Source organism: Neltuma alba, unplaced genomic scaffold (genome assembly GCF_004799145.2).
Source record: "Neltuma alba isolate B1F8T4 unplaced genomic scaffold, ASM479914v2 tig00011289_pilon, whole genome shotgun sequence".
Lineage (NCBI taxonomy): Eukaryota > Viridiplantae > Streptophyta > Magnoliopsida > Fabales > Fabaceae > Neltuma > Neltuma alba.
In genome coordinates this window covers 1,158,092-1,184,429 of record NW_021635998.1, presented here as the reverse complement: position 1 = coordinate 1,184,429, position 26,338 = coordinate 1,158,092, and the positions used below count along the sequence as shown (strand labels likewise).

The following is a 26,338-nucleotide window of genomic DNA, read 5'->3' as shown; positions in this document are numbered from 1 at the left end:
GAAAGATTTGATCATACCACCAAAAATGCGCTGCAGGATCATATGATCATAAAAATATATAATAAGATCACCTAAGATTGTTTTCATATTTTGAAGGTGGGTTTGAAAGCAATTCCATTAACGCTTACATATAACTAAATAAACTGAAAGGCAAGCATAAAGGCACACGTGTTGCTGGGTAGACAAGCGCAAACAATTGACCATTATCATCAAATATATCTTCGAAGGCGCACTTTTTTGTGCGAAGCAACGATTTCCCTTGTGTGAATGCTTAGCATAAATTCCCTAGAACCTAGAATCTTTGATCCCAAGCAACCTTTACCCCAAGCAATTCTGAAACTCCAATTCCTTCTTTCTCCATATTCTTATGAGCATAACTTAATTAAATGCCCTTGATTCCCTCTTCTTCTTCATCTTCCTATGCTCTTACCACTTCTATTTTGACTCCAACATGCCTCGCAAAATGGCGGTTACGCATGCTGATCTTGAACCTAGCCATGGCAGGATCGATTTGAGAAGTAAAACCGGCGCCTTCCTCGTGGTTTTGACAATCCTTTTGGGCTTCATCTGCTTCACTCTCTGTCTCGTAGCAGAAACCACGCGTTCAGAGGTACAATTTCTGCTTCTGCTTCTTCTTCTTATGTTGCCGTATTCTTAGAGCTATTTTGTGTTTCGCATCTGTAGTAAATTGTATATGTGAAGGTACAATCAAGTTTCGCAACCGACATACCCTTATGGGACACAATATGCTGTGAATGATACTACTGTGGCATGATGAAATATAATTTGAGGAATTTATTCATATGCAAGTTGAAATTTGATGTTATGTCTAGTTCATGCGTTAGACGCATTGAAAACATGGCTAAAGTGTACCAGTATTATAACATACAATTGCCTGGTATCTGTATCAAACACAATGTGACGCTTGAGATATTATTTTATGTCATTGAGTTATACCAGAAATTGATTTGGTGAGTTTATGTGATATTGCAGGCAATATATAGAGGAGAAGAAAAGGGAGGGAAGAACTCAGAATGTGTATACAGTGATGGTGGAAAAGTGCCATTGCTATGCGCTTCTTGTGCTTTTGTTGGTCTAGCAATAGCCGTAGTTATGGAGCATGCTTACTTGATGATTGCTGTTAGTAAATCACCAGCTTTGATTTCATGGGAGGCTGATTATTCTTCTTCCGCAAGGCTTCTAACGTGCCAAGCTGGTTTCCTCTTCGTCTCAACCTGGTATAAGATCAGCCGTAATCAATTTCCCCTTTGAATCCCAATCTAAGATATGCTTAGATATTCAAAACAAATCAGAAACAGTTGAAATATTCTCTATAATCACTATCCCTATATATTGCAGGATATGTTTTGCGGTTGGGGAGATCCTATTACTTGCAGGAGTGAGTGTAGAATCCGGGCATCTCAGAAACTGGAATAATCCCAGAACTACATGCCTTGTGATCAAACAGGGTTTGTTTGCAGCAGCTGGAGTTTTATCCTTGACCACAGTTTTGCTCGCAGCTGCTTTATATTTAACTGCTGTTCGTGCCCAGAAAATTTGTCTGGAACAAGAGAATGTTAGGCGACAAGTTCTGGAGACATCTGCGCTTTATTCTTCTCCTGCAACATCTCCCAGAACCCTACTCATGCCCATTTCAACTATGCCTCGGGAAAATCCCATACCCACCACCACAATAGAGAATCACACCAATGATTATCTTTTGTCTGTGTTTCCCACCCCTTTTAACAAAACCACCAGAATACTGTAAATACTTGGGAGCTTTATCTTTGTTCTGTGTATATTCAGTCTCCGTGTTCATATTTCTTGTTAGTGCCGCCAATGTACTTGTTTGCTCAATTTCTTGAGAGAGCTTTTCCGGGAAAAGTAATGGAATGCTGAGAAAGAATCTTTACATTCGCGTGCAAGAGATATTCTTTACCTGGTTTTTGGAAAAATCTGACAAGAACTGACCTTCCACTCACCCACTCAAACGGGGTGAAAAAAACTCCCAAAGGCCCAGAAGCCCATTAGCGAAACGAAAAGGCCCACGGCCCAAACCCTTCATTCAACGTCCTTAATCATCACGCTTCTCAACTGCCGATATACTCGTAAGAGGTTCCTTACAACCTGGTTTTTCCCACTCTCCTTGAGGACGAAGAAAATTAAAAGCAAGTCAACTAGGAAAAAAAATTTCCAGCAAATTCTGGTAGCAGATAAATCAATTTAAAGTATTTTAAATCTGAATTTTAAGCTTATGCTTTGTCCATGCAGTTAAAATGATATCATTAAATTTTAAATTTGTTAATCTCGTATGTATTAAAAATTTAAACAACACTGTTTAATTCCAAAATTTATCATCCCATGCACCCATGTGTCAAAATTTTTTTGTTTTTTAATAACTCAAAGCATCCTCAAGTCATTTTTGATTTGAGACTAATCTTTGTCAGGTTAAAAATATTATGGTTAAAATTCTCCCAATAAGTGTGTTTTTCAAAATTCAAACTTACATTTTCCTTTGTACAAAAAGTGAAACTGTTTATCATGTCAACCAACAGTTTGTTAGTTCTTAGAATTATTTTAATAACAACTTACCTTTTACAATTTATTATCCTTATGCATATTAAAATCACAAGGGTTAATATAATTTTAAATCTTTTAAGTTTACTCTCATTTTGGTTTTGATTTTTCAAATTTCAAACTACAAATTGTAATCCATCAAATTTCTTTTCATTTATAACATTAGTTCCTATAATCTAATAAAAACCTAAACCACTTTGCCTTTTGAGAGACCTAAATCTATAATTTGAAACTTAGAGAACTAAAACCAAAATGAAGATAAATTTGAGGAATAAAAAATTATATTAACCCAAAAACAACAAATTATTTCATATAGAATTTGTTATTTTATAACCTTTTGCAATTTATGTAAATTTTTAAGCTATGGTCCTCATTTTTTGGGGCTAAACTAGGTTATTATTAAGCTGTAATTTAAGTAAACAATATAATTGTATTTTTTACCAGCCATGAAAATAACAAAAAAATGGTGTATATTCCAAAACAAGATGGTACTATTCATTAAAAAGAAAGCGGTACGCGGCTAGAAAGAATATAATATGATGCAGGTCGGATCCAGCAAATAATCTCCCAAACAACAAACAGATCGTCGTGACCCGTACCGTCCATACAGGTAAATCCAATCATCATCGTCATTAATGATGATCTACGACCCGACCCATCCAGGCGAGATCCGAACCGACGCGACCTACAGTGCTATTTAATTTTAAATTTGCTCAAAAAATCGGAGGCAGTGCTCGCTCGCAAATCAGTGTTTGCTGTTGCAGTTGCCTCTTCTCAATCCAAAATCTAGGGTTTTTCTTCGTTTTCCATTCCTCGATCTTTGAATTCCTAGTTACTCTTGCGTATATATATACGCTGATTGCTGCTAGGGTTGTTAATCGAGCTTTCACGGTAAAACGATGTCGCTCCGGCCGAATGCTAGAACTGAGGTTCGCCGCAACCGCTACAAGGTGGCGGTGGACGCCGATGAGGGCCGCCGAAGAAGAGAAGATAACATGGTCGAGATCCGTAAGAGCAAGCGCGAAGAGAGTCTGCAGAAGAAGCGTCGCGAAGGCCTGCAAGCTCAGCAGCAATTCGCCACTCCTATTCAGGCTTCAACTGTTGAGAAAAAGGTTTCCCCTTCGCATCTCCATTTCTATTCAATAGCATAGGCATTTGAATGGCCTATGTTGCTTGGTAGAAATTAGGGCTTGATCGGGATCTGTATTTATGAGATTCTGGGATGATCATTTTGATATGATAAACGTTCTGTGCTTAATATTTGTCTCTTTGGTTGAATCGCACATGTTGACAAGGTTTGATCTGTTAGGCAATGTAATAGGCTGATAACTGTTGGTCAATTCTTACGTCAATTCCTATTTGCAGTTGGAGAGTCTTCCTTCCATGGTTGCTGGTGTTTGGTCGGATGACAGCAATCTGCAGCTGGAGGCGACTACACAATTTCGAAAACTGCTTTCTATTGGTAACTCTGGATTCTGTCTACGCTAATATTCCTCGCTGTTTCTATGTGACAAAGCTTTTATAGTAATTCGAGACTGTATTTTCCCCGTTTCTGCCATAGAGCGGAGCCCTCCAATTGAGGAAGTTATCCAATCTGGTGTTGTGCCGCGTTTTGTTGAGTTTCTAGTTAGGGAAGATTTCCCTCAACTGCAGGTTTGAATTTCCTTGACTCCGTATCCTGTGGTATTCTTTTAAATCCTTAGTATGTGTAAAGTTTGTTATGCTTTCTAATGATATGTGTGTGTGTGTATATCACTTGTATGTGTTTAGTTTGAGGCTGCATGGGCTCTTACTAATATAGCATCTGGAACATCTGAGAACACCAAAGTGGTAATTGATCACGGGGCAGTCCCAATATTCGTTAAGCTACTCAGTTCTCCAAGTGATGATGTTCGAGAGCAGGTATATTGATATTTGAATTTGAATATGGCTTTACAACAATTGTCTTTTTTGTATGTTTATTGAACTCTTATGAACACATAATTTCTAAACTTGCAGGCAGTGTGGGCATTGGGAAATGTTGCCGGTGACTCCCCTAGGTGCCGTGATCTTGTTCTCAGTCATGGTGCTTTAGGCCCCTTATTGGCCCAGTTGAATGAGCATGCAAAGCTTTCAATGTTGAGAAATGCCACGTGGACACTATCCAATTTTTGTAGGGGCAAGCCACAACCCCCATTTGAGCAGGTGATTGTTTCCCATTTATCATTATAACGACCCCCAACTCAACCTGGTAATTGTAGCTGTAACATAAAATCTTGTTCAAGTCCTGTTTGGCATTCACTTTATACTGTAAATTTGGTGGGCAGGTGAAGCCAGCACTTCCTGCTTTAGAGCGTTTGGTTTTTTCCAATGATGAAGAAGTCCTGACTGATGCATGCTGGGCACTTTCATATCTATCTGATGGAACAAACGACAAAATCCAAGCAGTTATTGAAGCAGGCGTTTGTGGCCGATTAGTGCAGCTCCTTCTGTGAGTATTAATTGTACTTTACATAGACTTTATTGCTTTGATGGTTTGTTGACATAGCAATAAAATTGGTCACATGCTTTTTCAGGCATCCAGCTCCTTCAGTTCTTATCCCTGCTCTTCGCACAGTGGGAAATATTGTGACTGGAGATGATATTCAGACTCAGGTAAGGGCTTGTCAAATCTTCATAATTACTTGATACATGTATTCTGTTAAATGGGCGTACTTTAATTCTGTGCGATTCTATGCCGCTTTGTCATGTTGCAACTTTCTCAGCAGCTGAGCATCAATATTGACATTAACATATCGAGGAACTTGGGCAGTTGAGCTCCGCCTGAGTAGGAATAAGATTAAAATATGATGATATTTAAGGTTCCTTGAGAGTAGAGTTGGTTTTGTATTAGTATGAATTGTGGAAATAGTTGTAGGTGCTCATAGGCACTGAACTACACTGTACATGAAAGGGGTAAACTCAAGTTTTCAGCCATTTTTAAAGTAAAATTAACGGCAAATTGAGTGAACCAGCTTAATGTCGATTCAGAAGCTCATTATCTAGTCTGAAACCTTTATGAAGGCCATGCTTGGCCTGATTGACTCCTGGGCTGCTGGCTTAACTTTTGTCTGCCTTAGAAAGACTGAGCCCAAATCTTAACAAAACGTGATACAAAAGTGCTAGAAGTCTAGCCATGATAAAAGGCATCATACTGAAACAGAAAGAGAGCATAACTTTGCATGGGAACAGAGGGATGTCTGGTAAGGAGTAGGTGATATGAGTGGATTCAGCATACTCTGAAGCTGTAATGTCATGGTAATTTAGCCGTCTGCGTAAAATGTTTAAAATCAGATTAACTTTATTTGTACAGGTGGTTGGTTTTGGCCCAGTGTTTAGTTGTTAAGCATCTAAACTTGGAATCTTTTTTTTTTGGGGGGGGGGGGCGCAGGATGACTTAAATTTGTTAAAATGAGTCTTTGTATCCTTTAAATAAATATCTTATCCTGTCTTGCGTCATTAAGATATACAGTTGGCCATGGTTTTCCGCTTCAATAACGTTATTCAGTTATATGGTCTTCTGTTTCTATATTTGGAATTTCATCAGTTTGATTTGACCCTTCTTTTTTTAATTGCTAGAGTATTATTAATCACGGTGCACTGCCATGCCTTTTGAGCCTGTTGACACATAATCATAAGAAAAGCATCAAGAAAGAAGCCTGCTGGACCATATCAAACATTACTGCTGGAAACAGAGAGCAAATACAGGTGAGGCGATTATTGCTAAATATTTGAAGTTCGTGTTAAGAAATTTCTTTCTTTGATATCCTTGCTTTTAAAAAAGGAAAGTGATTTTTCTGTGGTTTGTTTCCCTCTTGGTAAAAAGAAGTTTCATATGTACTTGAGATTTCATTTTGAGAAATTGAGCTTTTATGATGAATAGACTGCTTGTGAAATATTTAGTTTAAGCCCCTTGTTGTACTAACAAACGTGGGGCGCAACAAATGCTTGGTGATCTGGTGGAAAAGGTTCTACTTTTATACAATCTTTAGTCTTGAAGTTTGCCAACTGAAGAGAATGATGATGGTTTTTTGGTCCTCCCTGGACCTTACATGATTATATTTTTTGTAGACTACGAGGTATTTTGACTGAATAAAAATTTATAGTGAACATTTGTAGAAACTATTATGTTAAGTAGCTGCCAGATACCTTCATGCTGTCTTGGATGAGTTTTTGTTTGTTTCTGATTATTAAGTATGAGTTATTCTCTTGATTTATATATTGAAAAAGCTCACTGGAGTTTTAATTTTTATAACTCATAGGCTGTTATTGAAGCCGGTCTGATTGCTCCACTTGTCAATCTCCTTCAAAATGCTGAGTTTGATATAAAAAAGGAAGCTGCATGGGCAATCTCAAATGCTACATCTGGTGGTACTCACGAGCAGATAAAGTATGTGATGCCTGTTTTGTTGGTTATGCTGCATGGGCATTTTACCTTGATTTTATGATATTGACTTGCTCTTCGGTGATTACAAGGTACTTGGTGAGTCAAGGGTGCATAAAGCCGCTATGTGATCTGCTTATTTGCCCGGATCCAAGAATTGTCACTGTCTGTTTAGAAGGCCTAGAGAATATTCTGAAGGTTGGGGAGGCAGAGAAGAGCCTAGGTAATACTGGAGATGTCAACTTGTACGCGCAAATGATAGATGATGCTGAGGGATTGGAGAAGATTGAAAACCTGCAGAGTCATGACAACAATGAAATATATGAGAAAGCTGTAAAAATCCTCGAGACATACTGGTTGGAAGAAGAGGACGAGACGCTGCCTTCAGGAGATGGTGCTCAAACTACTTTCAATTTTGGAGGCAGTGAGAATTCAGTCCCATCTGGTGGATTCAACTTCAGTTGAAGGCCTGTTCAGGAGAGGGTAAATGCTCTGCATGACACTTAACTTCTGCGTTGGTCGTATGGTTTAATTATCAGCAGTATTATCTGAATCTGATCGCAACAATTGCAGGGACTTAGTCAGATGGAGAAGGGGTTGATTCTGGGGTGGCTGTTGGGGTCGAGTCGGGGTCGGGTCATCTTACCTCATGGTGTGAGGTTTCAGTCTGGTCTTGTGTCCGTGGTCTAATGAGGTGCAGGGGGTGGGTGGGTCAGTCTACACTGCCATGTCCAAATAAGGAAGAAAGGGAGGGGGTCGTCGGGGTCGGTGGCAGCATAATGACCTAGTCAGCGGTGTTTGTTGTATTAACTATATATGCCTGGGAGAAAGTTTCCAGGAGGTTATATGTTGCATTAGCAGGGACCCGGATTATGTGGCAATGGGAAGGTTTTCTTGAGTGCGGCTCTGAGTCTTTTTTTAAGAGTCTTAGTTATTGTATTGGTAATTTCTGCTGAGTCAGTGTTTCAAAATTTGGTTGCGTATAGTATTTAAAAACTGCTTATAGTGTATTCCAAGGAATTAGTGCTATTTTTGTGCGTACTATCTTGCTGGGCACTGCCGAGCTTTTGCTTTAGACTTCAGTCGTTTCGCACTAGTACCTGGAATTTAAAATAAGCTGATAGCGAGTGAACTGGAACATTACGCTATGGTCTAATATCAAAGCAATATAAATAACCATGTTGAAGTGCAGGCTGGATGAACATAGTCCGGTAATACGAGTCTCTAAGCTACGGATCCTTAGGTCAATTTGGACATTTCCGTGAAAATGCCGCTCAACTAAAAGGGTGTTTGGATATAACTAAATCATAGTTTGGAGAATAGCTTGTGAAGAATAGCTTTTGGAGAGAATAGATTTTGTGAAAAAATGATTCTGAGAAGTGAGAGTGTTTAGATAATTGTTATCAGAAACACTTTTTACATGTACAAATTACTAAAAAAAGTATAAGTTAATATGATAATTACAGAAAAAATATGTTTTATGATATATTTTAATTTGAAAGAATAAAATTGTTAATAACATTTTTTATTAACATAATTAATAATACATAAGATAATATAATTAATAAATAATTAATATGTATATATATTTATAAAATATAAGATTAAATATATTTATAAAAAAATATGTTTATAAAAAAACAACAAAATACATATCTTATAGGCTCTCATACTCTTTTTTTTTTTTTTAAAAGCAAAAAAATTTTGTTTTTTCCAAAACCATGGTTTTGGGTTTTTAAAGGGTGTTTGAGAGATTTTTTCTCAAACCATGATTTGGGTTGGATCCCAAACACCCCCTAAATAAATAAAGCGAGATGCAAAGTGAACGCGGGGCACGTTTTCTTTTCGTGATTGATTTATTGTAATTTATTTTTTCCTTACTACCTTCAATCTTTAGTATAATATTTAGTTTGCAGTTTGAATTTCAAATTTGATTTTATATCAAGGATTGAGTGTTGGTACGTTATAATCGAGACGCCTAAAGGCTCTTAGTTCTTGGTTCTTAATTTGTGGGTGAGATAAGTCTTGTAGAATGCGCGATGAAAATATGGTATGTCGATGCAACTGTTGGCAAGCAAGGTTAACACCATCAGTGGCTTAGTTGGATTTAAGGGTCCCTTGCTTGTATGATTGCGGGTTAGCTTGTATGCGTATGAATCCTATTTCCATATGTCATCATGTGTCCTCGTACCGGAATATCAAGATTTTACAAGTTAAAATTGTATGAATGCTGAAAATATTCAATTAACGGGAAGGTCGAAAATATCACAAGGAACGGGGCATTTCCCCAAATTACAAAAAAAAAAAAACAAAACAAAACAAAGATCGACAAGGTTGATATTATAGGGTGCAATTAAAATGAGGAAAAGGAAAGGGGTGGAAGTTAGGGCGTGGTCCCTTGTCGCTGGTACATATGCACAAGGGTAGCGGGAGCTTCCATTTTCATGCCATCACCACATATTGTAGGAGTAAATATTTAGAGTCTCTTTCTGTGGTGCTATCCCTTTCTTTTCTTCCTCCTTGTGCTGTACATCACATGACTCCTTTCTCCATCTTCGTCCTCATCTTCAATTTCTGCTTCTTTGCAGGTCCTGGCCTCATCTTCAGGCCCCTTCTGATTCCCGCATTCTTGATATTTTATACTTTTTTCGAAGCAAAATGAGAGTTTACAAGATTCAAGTTTACAGAACTGAATAAAATGATAAAAATGAGAAAGTAAAACGATCCTAATCGTAGTAGTTGAAAATGTTTACAAAAGGTGGAGAACATCTTGGCCAGCATTAGTTTGCAGAGCCCCTTTGGAGCGAATGAGTTGGAGGAGTTGATTCTTAATGCACAAAATAGCCAATCAATCCCCTGTTGATGCTAGTGGAAAACCATATTTATGTAACCAACAAAGTACACCACAGAGGCATTGCAGAAGAAAAAGATTATTACTTGCAACTCCTTCCCCCCCCCCCATATGAATTGTTGAACTAGAAAATCATGGCCACAAATTATGAAATGACAGTAAATATGCCTAAAGCGCTCTTACTTGTGGATTAGAATGATCATTCCATCTCTATTGTAGTTGAATCGCAGAGTTGCAAGGAGCAGAGGAAATGGATGCATTGAGCTTTAATAAATCGCTGCCAGAGAAAGCCAGAGCTGAAAAGGAAACAGAATTGTGAATTTCCTGAACGACTGGATTGGGAGAATAAATTTCATCTTGCGTGCATGTGCAGCGTGAGACCATCTTTGTGAAGCTCCCTTAACCATGAACTAAAACTGGTGATATATTATATTGAGAAATTTTGATGAGACAACTACCAAACCATATTACTTCGTACAAAGGCAAAAGCTGAATAAATATTCCAGAGATTATTCTTATTGACAACAAAAAAGACAAAGACCGTTTATATTCGGATGATATTTTTATACTCCAACACATACATACAATTCTGGAATTTGGCTAGCCTAATTCTAAACTAAAATCCTAACTCTCCCAACACTTTCATAGACCAATAACTTAAAGTAATAGTGTGTCTGGGTCCATCATTCGTTAAAAAACAAAAAACTTTCAATCTGAATTACTCTTGCAATCATGGCCTTTTGAATAAAACAAAATTGGCCCATAGTCAAAATTAGAAATGCCATTGTGGCCTGAATAAAACCAATGTACCCTCAAGCCTCGAACTGCATTATAAATTAGGCTTGCTTATATAATATCCACGTATTTTGAAGAAATATTCATTAGGAGACAGTTTTCAGTATAAATAACTATAATAACATTTTAAAAACATGAACACACATTTTTTTAATCAATAAATGATTTCAAAGTACATGCTGATGAATGGTCCATGAAGCCCCAGCCAATCTGAAACTCCATGATGTACTCTGTAACCAAATCTGTCATGATCAGGCTTTCACAACTACGGAGGATACGCGGCATGAAAAATGAAATTGAAAAATAGAACTCTCTTTAATCAATGTGCAATATAAAATATAAAATTAAAAATGATTTATGATATTCACAAACTTTTAATTATACATTTATTTTCAAATTTAATGTAATATAAACAAATGTGTCTAATTATCTCTCAATTATAGACAAATCATAATTTCAGAAACTTGATAAGGATAACAATGCCATTTTCACTCTAACTTACTTATATCATTAAAATTTTAATTTAATTTTGTGTTTGATGGAAAATTTTGAAAATTAATGTAAGTTTAAAATATACATAACCTTGAAGACTTTAACATGAGAATCTTCATATTTCATATTTTGACTAAAAATTTCCTTACGACTAAAACTGCAACTAAAATTGATAGTGTACACCACCTTACTGTTTTTTCTTAATCACTTGCCATATCACTCTAACAAATCCAATGTGGAATTTTGGGTATCTTAACAATTTGACGTGGACAAAAAAATTGAACCTCATATCTTCTTCAAAAATCAATCTGTGTTCTCTTTAATTTCCAGAGTATTAAGTGTTTGCGGATATAATTATTGAAGAATTGGTTCATCTTTAGAAATATCACTTCCAATCCTAAATAGTGAAGCTAAAGAAGAGGTTTGTTTTAATTCTAACTTCATCTTACTTCACTTTATCTCTCAAAATTATAATATATTTTTTTCTAAAATATTTTCTTTGTTTGCACATATTAAGAAAGTTTTCATTTCAAAATGGTTCTAATGCATATGATTAAAAATAGTAATTTAAAAAAACTAATACATATTTGTTATTGATAACTAATTAAGTAATTTTTTTTAATATTCGTAAGTTATTTATGTGACTCTTATATTAAATATCATATATTTGTAGCCATGCCAGGTCAACTCTTGATTACTCCATCTTTAAAAATATGCGTAGAATCAAGGAAAGGGAATTGATTTGGTAGGAAAGATGAAAGATGTAAGGCAAGGTATTTTTAGGAGAGGTGACATTAGTAGCCATATGTACTTTTATGTCTAACTACCAATAAAATTTCCTCGTGAGATTTGTTATATTGATATGGCAAAATTATCATTAAAAAATAATAAGGTAGCATAAATTTTGTTACCTTCAACTGTAACTTTAAATTTTTAGACAAAATGTAAAACAGGATTATCTTAATTTTAGATGTTGAGACGATAAGAGTGGCAATTGCTGAAAAATCAACAAACAAATAGAATGTGCTTTCATGACAAGAAAAGTAGGTTTTCGGGAGTAGTTGAGATTCCTCAAAAACATTTTAAAAAATATTTATACGTAAATCAAGACAAAACTCTTCTCATATATTTATTTTAAACTTTTTAAAAACAATTCTAAAAAACCAATTTAAACATCGATGAATGTTTTTGTGGCAGGGTGGACATGCCGTTTGCAGTTTGCCTCATCACTTCTCCACTCCATTATTACCATTATAAACCCTAAACCCATCATAGCATTCCACGTGACCTCGTATCTTTGTGTAATCACCCATGCATAATTACCGTAATTATTTCCTTTCAACCCACTAATTGAAAAACCCTTAATAGACATTTTAAAAATCTGAAGTCCTAAAGTTTTATTATTATTCCTCTTATCTGGTTTGGTCATGCTTTACCTTTACACAAGACTAAGAACTGACAACAGAATACTGACTCGGTGTATTTGTTTAGTGTACTCCCATTTCCATAGACTCAAAGTGGCAAACAAAACACATTATTCTGAGGCATTTGGGCAAGAAAAGTGATGACACAGAGAAAATGCAAGCGTGGGGGGGGGGGAATGCCATTATTAATAATAAAAAGGGCGAATTATTTAATGATAAAAAAATACAAGGGAGAACAGGGAAGGAAGCCAAAAGAGGGATGTTTGGTTGACCAATGAAAAGGTTAGAGAGACAGAGAGACAGAGAGAGAGAGACAGGGAGATGGCAATCTGCATCTGCAGTCCAACAACATAAATAAATAAAACATCTTCGCTTACAAACGCCAAATTTTGCAGTACAATAAAGGCTCCCAAAAAACAAAACAAACACCTCTCCCTTCTTATTTATTACTATTATTAACAGCAAATAATCCAACCTCTCGCCCATATTAACACTCAACGGATTGATCATTTGATGAGTTTGGTTATTAAAACTTATAATTTTTCATCAGGCCTCATCATTTCATCAGATTTGTGCTTTAATGACTCTGGTTTATTAAATTACATATGACTATATTTATATATATGAAATACCCATTCGGTGAGTAAACTTGATTTTTTTATTTTAAATATTATTTTTTAAAACAAATAATATATAAATATTTTGATATCGCTAACCCTTGACGGCAGCTCCGTTTTCAATGCCCTCCCCACCACACCACACCCTCTGTCTCAAGCGGCGCCTCATGTTGTTCATCTGAGGTAAGCAGGATCTGTTTGGTGGGCGATGCTTCAGATGGGCACTATCGTCATTTCACATCATCTGGTTTGGGGTTTCTCCCTCCTTGCCATAACTTTGTCCTTTAGGACTGCCTGCTGGCGGCGTCGGTTCCACTTCTCTCGTTTTGGAGTCCGCACGCTCACATCTCCCCTCCTCCTCACTCTCACTGCATGTCGGTTTTCCTTTTCCTTTCGTAGAGCCCCTCCCTTCTTATCACTCTCACCCTCATTCATTCCTCGTCGCTTCACAGATTCCTCTCTTCACTCTTGCTCTGTTTCCTGCTCTTCCCCCCGATCCTGATCCAATACCTCATCCCCCACCCCTTTCCGCAATCATTACTTTCACCTGCGGTTTTCTCATCTCGGAAATGGTGGATCCGAGCGGCAAAGTGAGTGATCCTGTCCTTTTCTCGAGCGGATTTGGTCCCTTGTGTTGGATTGCAGAACAATAACAGCTGATCGAGTTGATTTTGTGTTGTGATGCAGGGATCGGAAGTGATGCAGGGATCGGAAGCCGACGGCGCTAATGCGAGGAATCCAAATGGGGCTTCGTCGGAAGAGAGCCCAGCAATGAGCGAACCTAAGAAGACGTGCGCCGATTGCGGCACCAGCAAGACCCTCTCTGGCGAGGCGGTCCGGCTGGGCCTAAGGTGAGCTCGATCTCAGCGATTAGGGTTAAGTTATGGATCGACGAATGGTATTCGTCTTTGATCTGTTTTCTAAATGTTTCCTTTTTCCCTGCAGTCACTGTGCAACGCTTGTGGGATCAAAAGCAGGAAGAAGAGAGAGCGATTCTGGGTTTGAACAAGGGAAGCATCGAGGAGAAGAAAGGAAAGAGAAACAGTACTAACAACAACAATGGAAGCAGCAAGATTGGGGACAGTTTGAAGCAAAGGTTAATGGCGTTGGGAGGGGAGGTTTTGACGCAGAGGAAGAAGCTGGGGGAGGAAGAGCAAGCAGCAGTTCTATTGATGGCTCTCTCATATGGATCCGTTTATGCTTAATTAGAACCATGAGAAATACTAGCTCTTTTCCTTCTAGGATACACTCACTTTAACAATCCAAGTGTATCTATCAATATTCAATGTCTGCCTTCTTACTCTGTGTGATTAGCCTGGGATAGCTTCATATTTTTAGTTCACTGACTTTGTTTGGTGCCGCCTATGTATCTCACTAAGAATTGTAAGAAATGATTCAGATCCAATTTTGGTAATATAGCAGTAGCCTTTATTACATTTATCCCCATTGTTATCTTCTATCCCATGTTTCATTTGCTCCACTATGCTTAGAAAAGTTATCGTCGCTTAAAAGGACAGCAAGGGATTAACATTGAACACAAGCCAGAAGGTAGAATTAGAATCGTGGGCTGGTTTGTTGAGTTGGGTGAAATTGGAATGTGTATTCTGTTCCGAAAGGGTCATTTTTTTGGGGTTGAATGGGTGAAAATGATAGTATCTGCAAGTAAGATGTTTGAAACTATGTGAATGAGAAATATGGAAAGATGAAATGGAAGACGGAGGGAACATGAAATTTCATATTTCCCGCTGGTTTGACTTGGAAACCTTTTCTGCATTAAAAAGTTTATGGTGGACTTTTAATTCCCATGCCAGCCGAATTAGGTTTAAGGTCAACGATGCATATCTAATAAGTTCCTGACAGGTCCTAGTTGATGAATGTTTTCCTAATATTTTTCCCAAAAAAAAAAAAACAAATTGTATTTTATTTTATTCATATAAATCCTAATCGAAGAACTCTTACCTCACCCATAACATAAACTTTGAGTTCAAGCACCATTTGATTTTTCTTTTATGTATTATACTTGATTTTTTTCTTCATATTAGAATATAAATTAACAAATCAATTAAAGCAATAAAAGTAACATGGATCATTCAAATTTTGCTGGGAGCGCATATATATATATATATATATATATAAGCCGGTTTTAAGGATGTGTAACTTTAAACAAGAAGGGACGGGTTGAGAAGTCATTTTCAAAATTGATTATGTTGGGGAAGACAAACAATGAATAAAGAAAACAAAGTAACTGTAAAATTCTTCTCTAACCCTTTTTGGCTTATGAATCAATGAAATCAATCCTATCTGCTGATTTGTTATCACATCCTTTGACTCTGATTTGCGGCTCATTCAAGACTTTTCTCTCTGTCTTCTTCTTTTTACATATATTCTGTTAAAATTCTTTTTGGCAGATTTGGTTGAAAAATCACAGAACAATGATTTGAAGATGAAGTATATAAAATTGAGAAAGACAGGAACCAATCTCCAAGAAGATGCATATACAGTACTATTGTTGACGAATGGCCTTGGATTTACTTTACGGGGCCAAAAACAGTGAGGGGTCATTATTATAGTAGCAGCATTACTTTTCATGATAAACAAATTTGGATATGAGTGTTCTATAATATATCCGGCATGCTTCCGGTATCCCTAAAAACATGTGACCAAACTAATCGGGTGCATGCTTATATTGTAAACTCCATATGCAAAATTACAGGACCACTACTATGTCTAAGTGATGTCATCATTTGACTAAATTGTTCTTATTCTATTCTCTCCTATCTCAATTTTTTACATGATTGCATAAGATACAATAGGTAGAGTACACAACAAGAGACGAAAAATTAAGTATTACCTTCAATTTTAAATATAAGAGCTTATATTTAGAATCGGAGGTAGTATTAATTATCCATGATCTTAAATTGGTGACACTGTTTGAGTAATTTTTGTCACTCATAAAGTTAAGAGTTGACACTGATATTGTCATCATTTGTTTCAAATGATCTTCATTGAGATGCTTTTAATATGACATAGTAACTCATACATTTTTTGCAAGTTTTGAGAATTATGGCGTCAGATGAGATCATCTTTAGCTTCCTTTGCAATTATTAAAGAACAGGCTCGAATATTTTATTTCCCTCTCAAAAGTGAGCATGCGAACCTGTCCAAACCATGGATGTCCCTTTAAACAATTTGTTGCTCAAGGCAAAATAAACCACATTCTGGAGACCCCAGAGTGAATATTCACAAATATATTAGTGTCCATATGAGGAGCCTAATAATCAGTATAGTCATTGGCTTCTGTAATAGCATAATCAAAAGTAACCATTCAAACACGCACCTTTAAATAAGATTATCAAGTCATTATACAAATTGATTTTACAGCATCTTTCCTCAACAGAGTTTTGCATCTTTTAATATATTTAAAAGCTAATTAAATAATAACACAAATATGGCTAATAACCCATAAGATTAATATGCATTGAGTTCGCCTTTGAATTAATAGTGATGAATGGTTGGGAGGCGTATTTAAGGGGAGTAGTTTAGGTGTGCAGCTTCATAATAATCTTTGCTTTGCTCACAATTAGCTGTGTTTGTCTCTTCCTTGGAGACCATTCATAATTTGCTTTCTGGTGTCGTCGGCCTCTGTCCTTTCTGTATTCCAATAAATGCCAAAACAAACGCCAAAATAAAAGCAACCCTCTTCAATTATCAAATCTTTATAATAATAAATTTATAACTCAGTATCCTGAACCTGAAGGCGAGTACCAGAAATATCAAGCTCCTCATTTCTTTGCTTCTGAGGGTTACAACAGGAAGCAATAATTGACAGCTATTAAAATGGTGATCCTGATCTGATCTGACTCAACCAACGGGTCGTCGCACGTACGCTAGTTTGAAACACAAATTAAACTAAGCTAGTCACGAGGCTGTGTGCTAAAGCTTGGTTTGGTACAGAGACCTTTCAAGCAGCACATGGAGGCTCACTACTCTATCTAACTCTGCTGCCCATTTTGCGTCAACATTGAGCCTCAGTAGTGTTTTTGTGTGCGTGTCTTAACTCTTTGTGATACACATATATGTATGGATGAATCTGAGAGAGAGAAATAATTCACTGCAATAAAAAAAAGTTATTTAAAAGCATCGAGATTGGCAAGCATTGAATGGAGGTCTCTCATAGTGGCTAAGTAGAAAGGAGAAAGCATTTTTAAGGAACGTGTTGAACTTGATACCAGTATGATCAGTATTATGCTGACTGCCTCTTCTTTTTAATTATATCACATACTAAGGTCTTTAAGTTATAGACAAGATCAAACCTGCAACCTCTTACTTTTACAAAGTTTTTATGCTACTAATAAACTATAAGGCTCTTAGTATGTCTACTTCTTTCTCTCTCTCTCTCTCTCTCTCTCTCGTTCCTTCCTCTCCTTTTCTTTTTCTTTCTTTTTGTGTTTGTATTTTGATTTTTGAAGGCAAAGTGCTTGTTCCATCTGGTCCTGAAACTGCGCAGCACGGAGGAGTTTCATGTGTATGCAAGTGTGAGAGATAAGTTGGCATGCACATGCTCATATAATAAGAAGACTAAATATTAAATATAAGGAAAAATTACGTATAAATATCAAATTTGAGGTGAGCAAATTAATCAGTAATAGATCCTCTGGATTTGACTTTTTATTAATAAGTCTTTTGGAAAAATTGTGCCAAAACATGCTAAATTGTAGAAAAGATTTAGGGTTAAACTGAAATTTTCTTTCAAGTTTTCATATAATGTTTATGAGTCAAATATGAGTCAAATTTAAAAATTTATAACATATTCTCCAAGTGATCTACTAGTAGTAATGCATGTGTGGTTTTCAAAAGTAAAAGTAAAAGTTAGTTTGCCAAAAATAAAGCACACTTTTTAGAAACAAGAAATTTTTGCTTCTATACGAATATATGTACCTTTTAAAAGTATTTTACTTGAAAATATACGCTATAATGATCAGCAAGGACTTTTCAGAAGCACTTTAGACATCTTACAAGTGATAACCAAACAAGCCCATCAAATTCAGGGACTTAGATGTAAATTACAAATAAATAATGGAGCATGAAAATTTTTTTTTAGTTGCTAGAGCATAGGTATTCTCTTATTGGAGGTAATCCTATTCGAGGTACTGTCAGGCACTAAATATGGGCATATTTCCTAGCAGAGAGTTGAATCTTGGTTCGCCACATTGTAAAGGACTAGTCCTTCCTGTTAGATCTAACTTCTGCTGGTTGGAGCATGAAATTGAAGGCACCAAAAATATATTAAAAGTATGCACAAAGGAAATTTGACATGGGTTGCCCACTCTGTTGAAGTCCATTTTCACAATAACTCGCAAAATGATATTTCTTTTTTGACCTCAAAAACTATGGGTTGAAATTGAGATGAGCCCCACAAGGCTCAAATTAAAGGCTGTGGTCTAGAATAAATTTTTTATTTTCCAGTTACTTCTTTTTCCCTCCCCAACGATTTTCCAGTTACTTCTTTTTTTTTTTGGCGATAAACCAAAATTTCATTCCAAAAGAGCAGAGCTCACAAAGTCAGAACAGCACCAAGGGAACAAACAAAAACACCGAACAAAATAACAGGCTAACAAAGAAAAGAAACAAAACAAACAAAAGATAGAAAACAGAACAAACAGACCAAAAATCAGGTATCCATGTTCCCAGCAGTACGAGACTCATTGGCTAGGATTTTCGCCAGAGAAGAAGGGGGTTTAGAAACCCAGTTTTTCAAGCACTTCTCTCTCAGAGCTACTCGAGCACACCAATCAGCAGCTAAATTGCAATGTCTTGGGATCCACACAAAGATGCAAGATCTTAAAGCTTTGCCAAGATTACGTATTTCCTCCACCAGATTCAGACATCCCCATTCCGAGCATTGTTTAGCCTGATTAACAGACTGAATTAGTGAAAGATAATCAGATACCATTGAATATTATCAAAGCCAGCATCACAGCACCAAGAAATGCCCCAATACAAAGCAAGAGCTTCAGCTAGAGCCGGTAATACGGGCTGGGCCCGCGGGCTCGCCAAAATGGCGGGCTCGGGTTGGCAAAATGCCAACCCGCCAAGGTGCGGGCTACTCCAGCCCGTACCGTTTTCAACCCGCTTCGCCGTGGGCTGGCCCGCCAGTTGGCGGGCTAGCCGCTTTTTTTTTTAATTTTTATTTTTATATAATTTCTAATATATTATACAACATAATTGGAGGATTTTAACCACCAAATTTCATATTTACATCTTCTCATCCATGTAATTGCATATGTAATACATACATAAAAGATCTACTTAATTAATTTGGATAAGAAAAATAGTCAAATTAATTATTTAGAAAAATATGTGTTAATGTTTCTAAATATCTTCTCAAATTATAAATTAATCCTCATATTATTTTATTATAACTCATTACTCAAATTTAAAACTCCAAGTACAATTTTAACATTACAAACTAAGCTCAAACCTATACAAATAATAATATATTTTTTTTAAAAAAAAGTTAGGCGGGATGCCAGCCCGCCAAAGTGCGGGCTACTTCAGCCCGCACTGCTGCGGGTTGGCCCGTATCCGCACCACCAGCCCGCATTCCCAGCTCTAGCTTCAGCCATAAAAGGAGAGTTGGCTTCCACAAAATCTCATGTGAGACAAAGTACTTCCCTCGTGAAGCCTCTAGCCACCAAACCTATACCTGTTGACTTTGAAGAAATATCAAATGCACCATCACAGTTTATTGTCACTCCGGACCACCCATCAATAAGGGCATTAGAAGCCTCAATTGTATGGCTATCAAAGCTTTGCTCATTCAAGCCTACCTGGGACCACCCATTTGCATCCCATAAAGATTCAATTAAGACAGTTGCTATCTGAATAATACTCATAGGGTCATATGATTTCTGTTAAAAAATAAAACAGTATCGTGCCTTCCAGATTTGCCAAAGCAAACGACAGCAAGGGCCTTAGCTTTATCTAACCATTCATCATTACTTAGTAGATTCAAGAGCCAGACACCAATGCGAGTAAGACTCCTTTCATCAATTCTCAAACCCAAACTACTACTAAACCAAACGACCCGAGTTTTATCATAGAGAAGCAAAACGTGTTCAAGAGTTTCAGGCATGCGATTACATAGGGAGCAAATAGGGGAACTTACACACTTCCTCTTCCACAGGGCCTCACGAGTGGGAACTGCACCTTTTATCACCTTCCAAAGGAAGAATTTTATTTTAGTAGGGACCTTTAGCTTCCATATTTCCTTCCATGTGCGTCTATCCACAGCCCCAGAGCTGCAGGGTCTCTTCGGTACCTCAAGATTTTTACTTTTGATCTAGCTGTAACCTGCTTTAACAGAATAAACACCAAATTTAGAGGCAGTCCAGGCAGCCATGTCACCTCTTGATCTGGAAGGAAGCGAAATTTTCAAGATTTCCCTCTCTTCATCCTTGGTAATAAAGGGGTGAATTTTTGCTAAGTTCTAGCCCTGATTCTCAATTATATCAGCAAGTAACCATCCTTTGGCCTCAGTAGATGGTGCAACAGAAGTAAGTTTAAATAGGTGTAGAGATGGGATCCACGGATCCCCCTAGATATGAGTGCTAAGGCCATCCCCAATCGAAAAACAGACCAAACCCTTTGGCAACGCACGCCCTTCAAACAAGCTAGTCCAGGCCCACAAAGCTCTTCCCCCTTTAATAGCATTCAAAAAATTTCCTTTTAGGAAATACACACCCTTGATGACCCTTGCCCACAATTCCTGAGGTTCATATAGAAGACGCCAGCCTTGTTTTGCTAATAAAGCAACATTAAACCAATGGAAGTCTCTGAAACCCAACCCACCATCTTGTTTTGAGTCAGCAAGTGCACTCCAACAAACCCAGTGTATCCTATTATTATCTCCTTGTTGCCCCCACCAAAATCTAGCAAGAATGCTGTCCAGATCTTTGCATGTGGCTAAAAGAAATAAGAAACAAGCCATAGGAATACTAGGATAGCACTTGCAACTGCTTTTATCATTACTTCTTTACCAGCAGAAGATAAAAGGTTTCTCTTCCAACCCTGTACTTTCATTCGCACCTTATCTTTGGCAAAACAAAGTGCTTCAGTTTTAGATCTCTTCCATAGAATTGGTAGACCAAGATACTTCCCTGGATCCTCCACTTCTACTACACCCAAAATCTAAGTAATCAGAGTTCTTAAGTCTCTCGGAGTATTAGTAGAAAGGAAGATGCAAGACTTATGAAAATTGACTGATTGGCCCGAGGCTTCACAGTAGCAGTCAAGAAGTTTTTTAAACATATTAGCATTCTCAAGACCACCATTCAGAAAACAACTGAATCATCCATAAAGGAATAGTGAGTTATCATGGGAGAGTTTCTGCTTAATTTCATACCTTTAATCACTTTTTCTTCAGCGTAGAAATTAATTAGCCTTGAGAGGACATCAACCACCATGATGAAAAGGTAAGGAGATAAAGGATTGCCCTGTCTTAACCCCCTTTGTGGTTGAACATTAGCCACAATCCGACCTGATAGCAGAAGATTGAACTGTACTGAACAGACGCAAGTGCAGATTCTCTCAACCCATGGAGGATTAAATCCCATGCCAAGGAGCATCGCCCTAAGGAAGTCCCATTGCACTCTATCATATGCTTTATTCATGTCCAATTTGATGGCCATTTCAGCCTTATTCCCACTTTTAATGGTTAAATAATAGAAGGCTTCATGCGTGATTAAGATACTGTCAAAAATAAGTCTACCAGGGACAAAAGCATGCCGGTTGGCTGAGATAATCGAATTTAGCATACCCTTCATCCTATTAGTAAGAACCTTGGAGAAAATCTTGTAAGAAAAGTTGCACAGCCCAATAGGTCGAAATTGTGACATAAATTCAGGGTTGTCCACCTTTGGCAAAAGTGCTAGATCAGTAATATTTAGCTTTTCAAGTGAGAACCTGAGCTCGAAGAACTTCTGCACAAAATAACAGATTTGATCTCCCATAATATCCCATGCTTTCTGATAAAACACGCCAGAAAAACCATCCAAGCCCGGAGCTTTCAAACCCCCAAGCTAAAAGGCAGCAGCCTTGATCTCTTCATTGGTAACTCTTCTTAAAAGCTCCTCATTCATGTCCCCATTGACCTCTTTTTCCACAAATTGCAGAATGAGTTCAAAATCACGGGGTCTACTAGAGCAAAAGAGAGAGCAAAAATAATCAGCAAAGGAGCTCCCAATCTCATCTTGATTGTCTATCCACATGCCACTTTCATTCTTTATTCTAAGTATTTTGTTACGCCGTCTCCTTTGAAAGAGTCGTTTGATGAAAGAAGTGGGTGTTACGAATCCCCACACTTCAACCATTGCACCCTTGATCTTTGAGCCCAATATTTTTCCTCCATTTCCCACAATTGTTTAAGTCTCTCAGTAACGTCTTTGGCCCTAGTAGCCTCATCCGGTCCCCAACCTTCTGCATAGCATAACTTGAATTGTGAAAGGAGCTCCTCAATGATCTCCTTTGAGTTTGAAAATTTAAATTTACTCTAGCCTGAAAGAGTTTTCTAGATCCTAGACAAGTTTGCCTGCAATTCTTCCACTAGGTTCACATTACCAGAGCAACTACCACACCAATTCCTACGGACCAGTTGAAGGAAATTTGGATCATCAACCCAAAAATATTCAAATATGAATCTCCAAGGTGTTCTTAGTTCAACATAAGCAAAATAGAGTAATAAAGGACAATGGTCAGAGCCAACAGCCTCTAATATAAAGCCTTGAGACTTGGGAAAAGAATCAATCCAGCATATATTGCATACCACTCCATCAAACTTTTCCATGATGTAAGCTTCCCCATTCCTTTTGTTAATCCAGGTGAACTGCCCTCCTTTCAGCTCAATTTCAAACATATTCAAGAAACTCATAAACTCACAAAAAATTTTTAGGTCATTCAAATCATACACCCTACCACCTAACTTGTTAGAGCTGTAGAGTAGATCATTAAAATCACCTAAAATCACCCATGGGATTTGAGCACCAGGATTCAAAGAGGATTTTCCAGTTACTTCATACCATTCATATTGATTGAAAATTTTTATTTATGTATAATTGAAAATCACAACCTCTAGATTAATTAAACTGTCGTAATTTACGGAGAAGAATTCATTTTCAGTCTAAATTAACAAGGAAAAAAAACTTGAAAAAGAAAAAGATGTAAAGCAGCAAAATGGAAAAGGATTATACTTTCTTACGCCAAGGGAGTGTGTTATGTTTCTTTTTATTCTTCTTTGGCCAACGGTGTTATGTTTCACTTACATCATCTTTATTTTTTGTTATCATTTTTATATTTTTTTAATACTTAACATGTCACTTTAGAAACCTGGCTATACTACGCATTTGCCCAAAAATTATTTTAATGAACAACGATCTTCACAAACTGATTATAAGGTGAACCAAATACGCACAAAATTTTTTTAAGAAAAAAAGTGAAGAAATTGTATTGCATATCATTCTACAATCTACATGAACCAGTAGAAAACAAGTGTAGAGAGAAATAAAGGCAGGTCCTCGTGATTCAAGACGACTCGAGCTACTCTTTCCGTCTCTGTCAAGTCAAGAGCATCACCAAAAGTGTAAATAAACCAAACCCCACCTTGGCGGATGAACTCGTCGTGGACGCCCTTGACGGTTGCGGCGGCGGGGGGCTGTAGAAGTAGAAAGGGAAATAAGGCACGATGGGGTTGGGAGGCGGCGGCGTGGGGTAGTTCATGGGATTGGACGGAGGGTTGTGCGGCCCCTTGCCGCCGTTTCCTCGTGTCGGTGATGAGTATACATAGATAGAGGTGGGTGGGGGAGAAAACGAAGGAGGGCAGGAATCGATGGACGCCGGGGGAGAAGGCGGCGGCGGAGATGGAAGTTGGCTGCATGTGTTTTGACAGGAAGAGCAGGATGTACACTTAATCTGGTCCTCGGCCATTGTCACGGTGAGAGGAAACAGAACCATGAAAACCAGTCTGAGTCTGAACATTGTCTCTGCACTTTGCAAAAACAATTGAAGACACAGAAATGGGAAATGGCAGAGAGATTAGTATCTCTGAAATGTTAGCAATGGTTTTATAATATAGTTAATGGAATCACCAGCCAATGCTGCAGAGAGAGAGCGAGAAAGTGAAAAGAGGAAGAACGCCTTAGCAAAAGAAAAGGTCGGATGGCACCGACCCAATTCACTTTGGAAGGTTCTTTATGTTACTTTCTGCTTTTAAAATCCCGGGGGGGGGGGGGGGAACTCCATTCAATTACTTGTGTCTGTCTGTCTGTCTGTCTATATTTGCTACGTATTTGGTGCAAGCAAAATGAAGCCTTGTCCAGAAAAAGGAGAGGTCATAGATTTGGTTACCACCAATACACAATGCAGAGAGACACTGCCAAATCAAAAGCATGTAAAGAATAGAAGGGGGATCTTTGCCTTCCTACTTTTCTTCACGCTCCCACTTTATTGCCTTTTATTTTTCAACTTTTTTTTTTTAATTCCATAAGTTAATAGTGACAACATTTATACTGCTTTACACTTGTCTTGTTTAATATAAAAAAAAAAAAGTGAAAGATTCCCTTTCAAAATGATTGAGTGTAAGAATATTGTGAATGAAAACTCTTTTTTGCGCCTTCATGGGCCAGAACGAAACTGGTTGTGTTGGAATCAAATGACTGGTCCTTTCATGAATGTTATGCTCCAAAGGCCAGTTGTTGCGATGTACATGTCCCTCATGGTCTTTTATGTTTTCGTTGTCTTGGGTTCAGCCCAAGATCCAGCGAGATCGGTCCAAATTGACAATTTGGGCCTAGGCCCAAAATTCTGCTTAAAACTTAGCAGACCTTTTAAATGGCCCTAATCATTAATACTTTTTTGGACAAAAAGTTGATCATTAATATCAATATATATAATATAAAACTCTCACAAATGCATATTTAATAAGTTATGAACAATAAATATTTTACCAAGTTTCGTGTTATTTCCATTTATTATTTCAATCTTTCTCCTTTTATTTAACTCGGCATCGTGGAATTTTTCTCTGCTCCTTTTTTGTGTCCTCGCGCATTTAACAATTGCTTAAAAACTTTTAGGTCATTATTGATCCCATATGTTGCCACAGAAGAGATATATGTATATACTGATGATAAATATGCGAAGATCTAATAATGATGGCTGCCATAAATATAATAATGGGCAGATTATTTTTTAATGTAAATTTTGGAGGAAAAAGAAAAAGAGAAAGAGGCAATAGAAAAAGACTAGGCCGCCGCAACATAAGCCGCGGATTCACAATCTCACACGCTTTGTCTTCCCAATGTTCTTATTTAGTAATCAACCAATCAATCAACCCCCCATTCCTTTCCTCAAACAACTCCAAACCTAAAGTTTCAACCACCAATCCATGCTACCCATTTTCTCAAACTTATTGTTTTGCTTTTGCCATATTTTTTTATGGTTTCATATTGTTTTACACACTTTTCTACTACTGATTATTCAAGTTAACTAAAGTTGAAACCTGTGCGTTAGATCAATCTTATTATTATAAAAACTTCTATAAATATAGAACATTGAATTTCATCATTTAAATGACAGCCTTTTCTCTCCGTCCCTTTCTTTTTTCCTGCACACAATCATATTACTAAAATGAGTATCTTTTTAAGTGATATCAAAGGAGTGTTTGGCAACCCTCAAAAACACTTTTAAAAAATATTTTTTCACAAAATGAGGTAAATTCTTTCACATATTTACTTCATAAACTGTAAAAGCACTTTTAAAACCCTCTCATAGGGTGTTTGGATAACCCAAAGACACTTTTCCGCAAATCAAGACAAACTTCTCCACATATTTACTTTGTATACTGTAAAAATACTTCTAAAATCATGGTTTTGTTCAACTCCTAAAATTATAAGTTGCACTTTTTTTTAAAAAAAAAGGCATCTGAAACGGGAAGGAATGCGACCTCTGATTCGTATCAGTTTGAATTGACCCTTCTTCACTCAAACGCAGCATTAGATAATTGCTAATTAGGCAGCTAAATAATTATTGATTTAATTAAATATATTCTCCTTTCTCAGTTTCACATCATGGTCTCCATTAGCCTGCCATTCTCGCGTACAGCTTCCTCCAAGCTGTTTAGAGTTAGAAC

At 37.1% G+C, this 26,338-nt stretch overlaps 2 protein-coding genes and 1 pseudogene across 2 annotated transcripts; all 3 read left to right on the top strand.

Moving 5' to 3' along the window:
• The first annotated feature begins 453 nt into the window (after window positions 1-453).
• On the top strand, window positions 454-1,899 carry LOC114711309 (uncharacterized). Its single transcript, XM_028895688.1, has 3 exons — window positions 454-610; window positions 994-1,238; window positions 1,360-1,899. The coding sequence occupies exons 1-3, from the start codon at window positions 464-466 to the stop codon at window positions 1,766-1,768; spliced, it is 801 nt and encodes a 266-aa protein (XP_028751521.1). The 5' UTR covers window positions 454-463; the 3' UTR covers window positions 1,769-1,899.
• A 1,410-nt stretch (window positions 1,900-3,309) lies between these two features.
• Window positions 3,310-8,040, top strand: LOC114711307 (importin subunit alpha-2). Its single transcript, XM_028895686.1, has 11 exons — window positions 3,310-3,689; window positions 3,943-4,039; window positions 4,139-4,230; window positions 4,348-4,479; window positions 4,576-4,761; window positions 4,884-5,047; window positions 5,133-5,211; window positions 6,175-6,303; window positions 6,858-6,985; window positions 7,072-7,462; window positions 7,553-8,040. The coding sequence occupies exons 1-10, from the start codon at window positions 3,477-3,479 to the stop codon at window positions 7,442-7,444; spliced, it is 1,593 nt and encodes a 530-aa protein (XP_028751519.1). The 5' UTR covers window positions 3,310-3,476; the 3' UTR covers window positions 7,445-7,462; window positions 7,553-8,040.
• Window positions 8,041-13,727: 5,687 nt separating this feature from the next.
• Window positions 13,728-14,598, top strand: LOC114711310 (GATA transcription factor 16-like; annotated as a pseudogene).
• The last annotated feature ends 11,740 nt before the right edge of the window (window positions 14,599-26,338 follow it).

Bases quoted from the DNA above. Each gene is read 5' to 3' on its own strand.
- LOC114711309 (XM_028895688.1), top strand. From the start codon at position 464: ATGGCGGTTACGCATGCTGATCTTGAACCTAGCCATGGCAGGATCGAT. The intron at 611-993 runs GTACAATTTCTG...GTGATATTGCAG, and splicing joins CAGAAACCACGCGTTCAGAG to GCAATATATAGAGGAGAAGA. The intron at 1,239-1,359 runs GTATAAGATCAG...TATATATTGCAG, and splicing joins TTCCTCTTCGTCTCAACCTG to GATATGTTTTGCGGTTGGGG.
- LOC114711307 (XM_028895686.1), top strand. From the start codon at position 3,477: ATGTCGCTCCGGCCGAATGCTAGAACTGAGGTTCGCCGCAACCGCTAC. The intron at 3,690-3,942 runs GTTTCCCCTTCG...TCCTATTTGCAG, and splicing joins CTTCAACTGTTGAGAAAAAG to TTGGAGAGTCTTCCTTCCAT. The intron at 4,762-4,883 runs GTGATTGTTTCC...TTTGGTGGGCAG, and splicing joins CACAACCCCCATTTGAGCAG to GTGAAGCCAGCACTTCCTGC.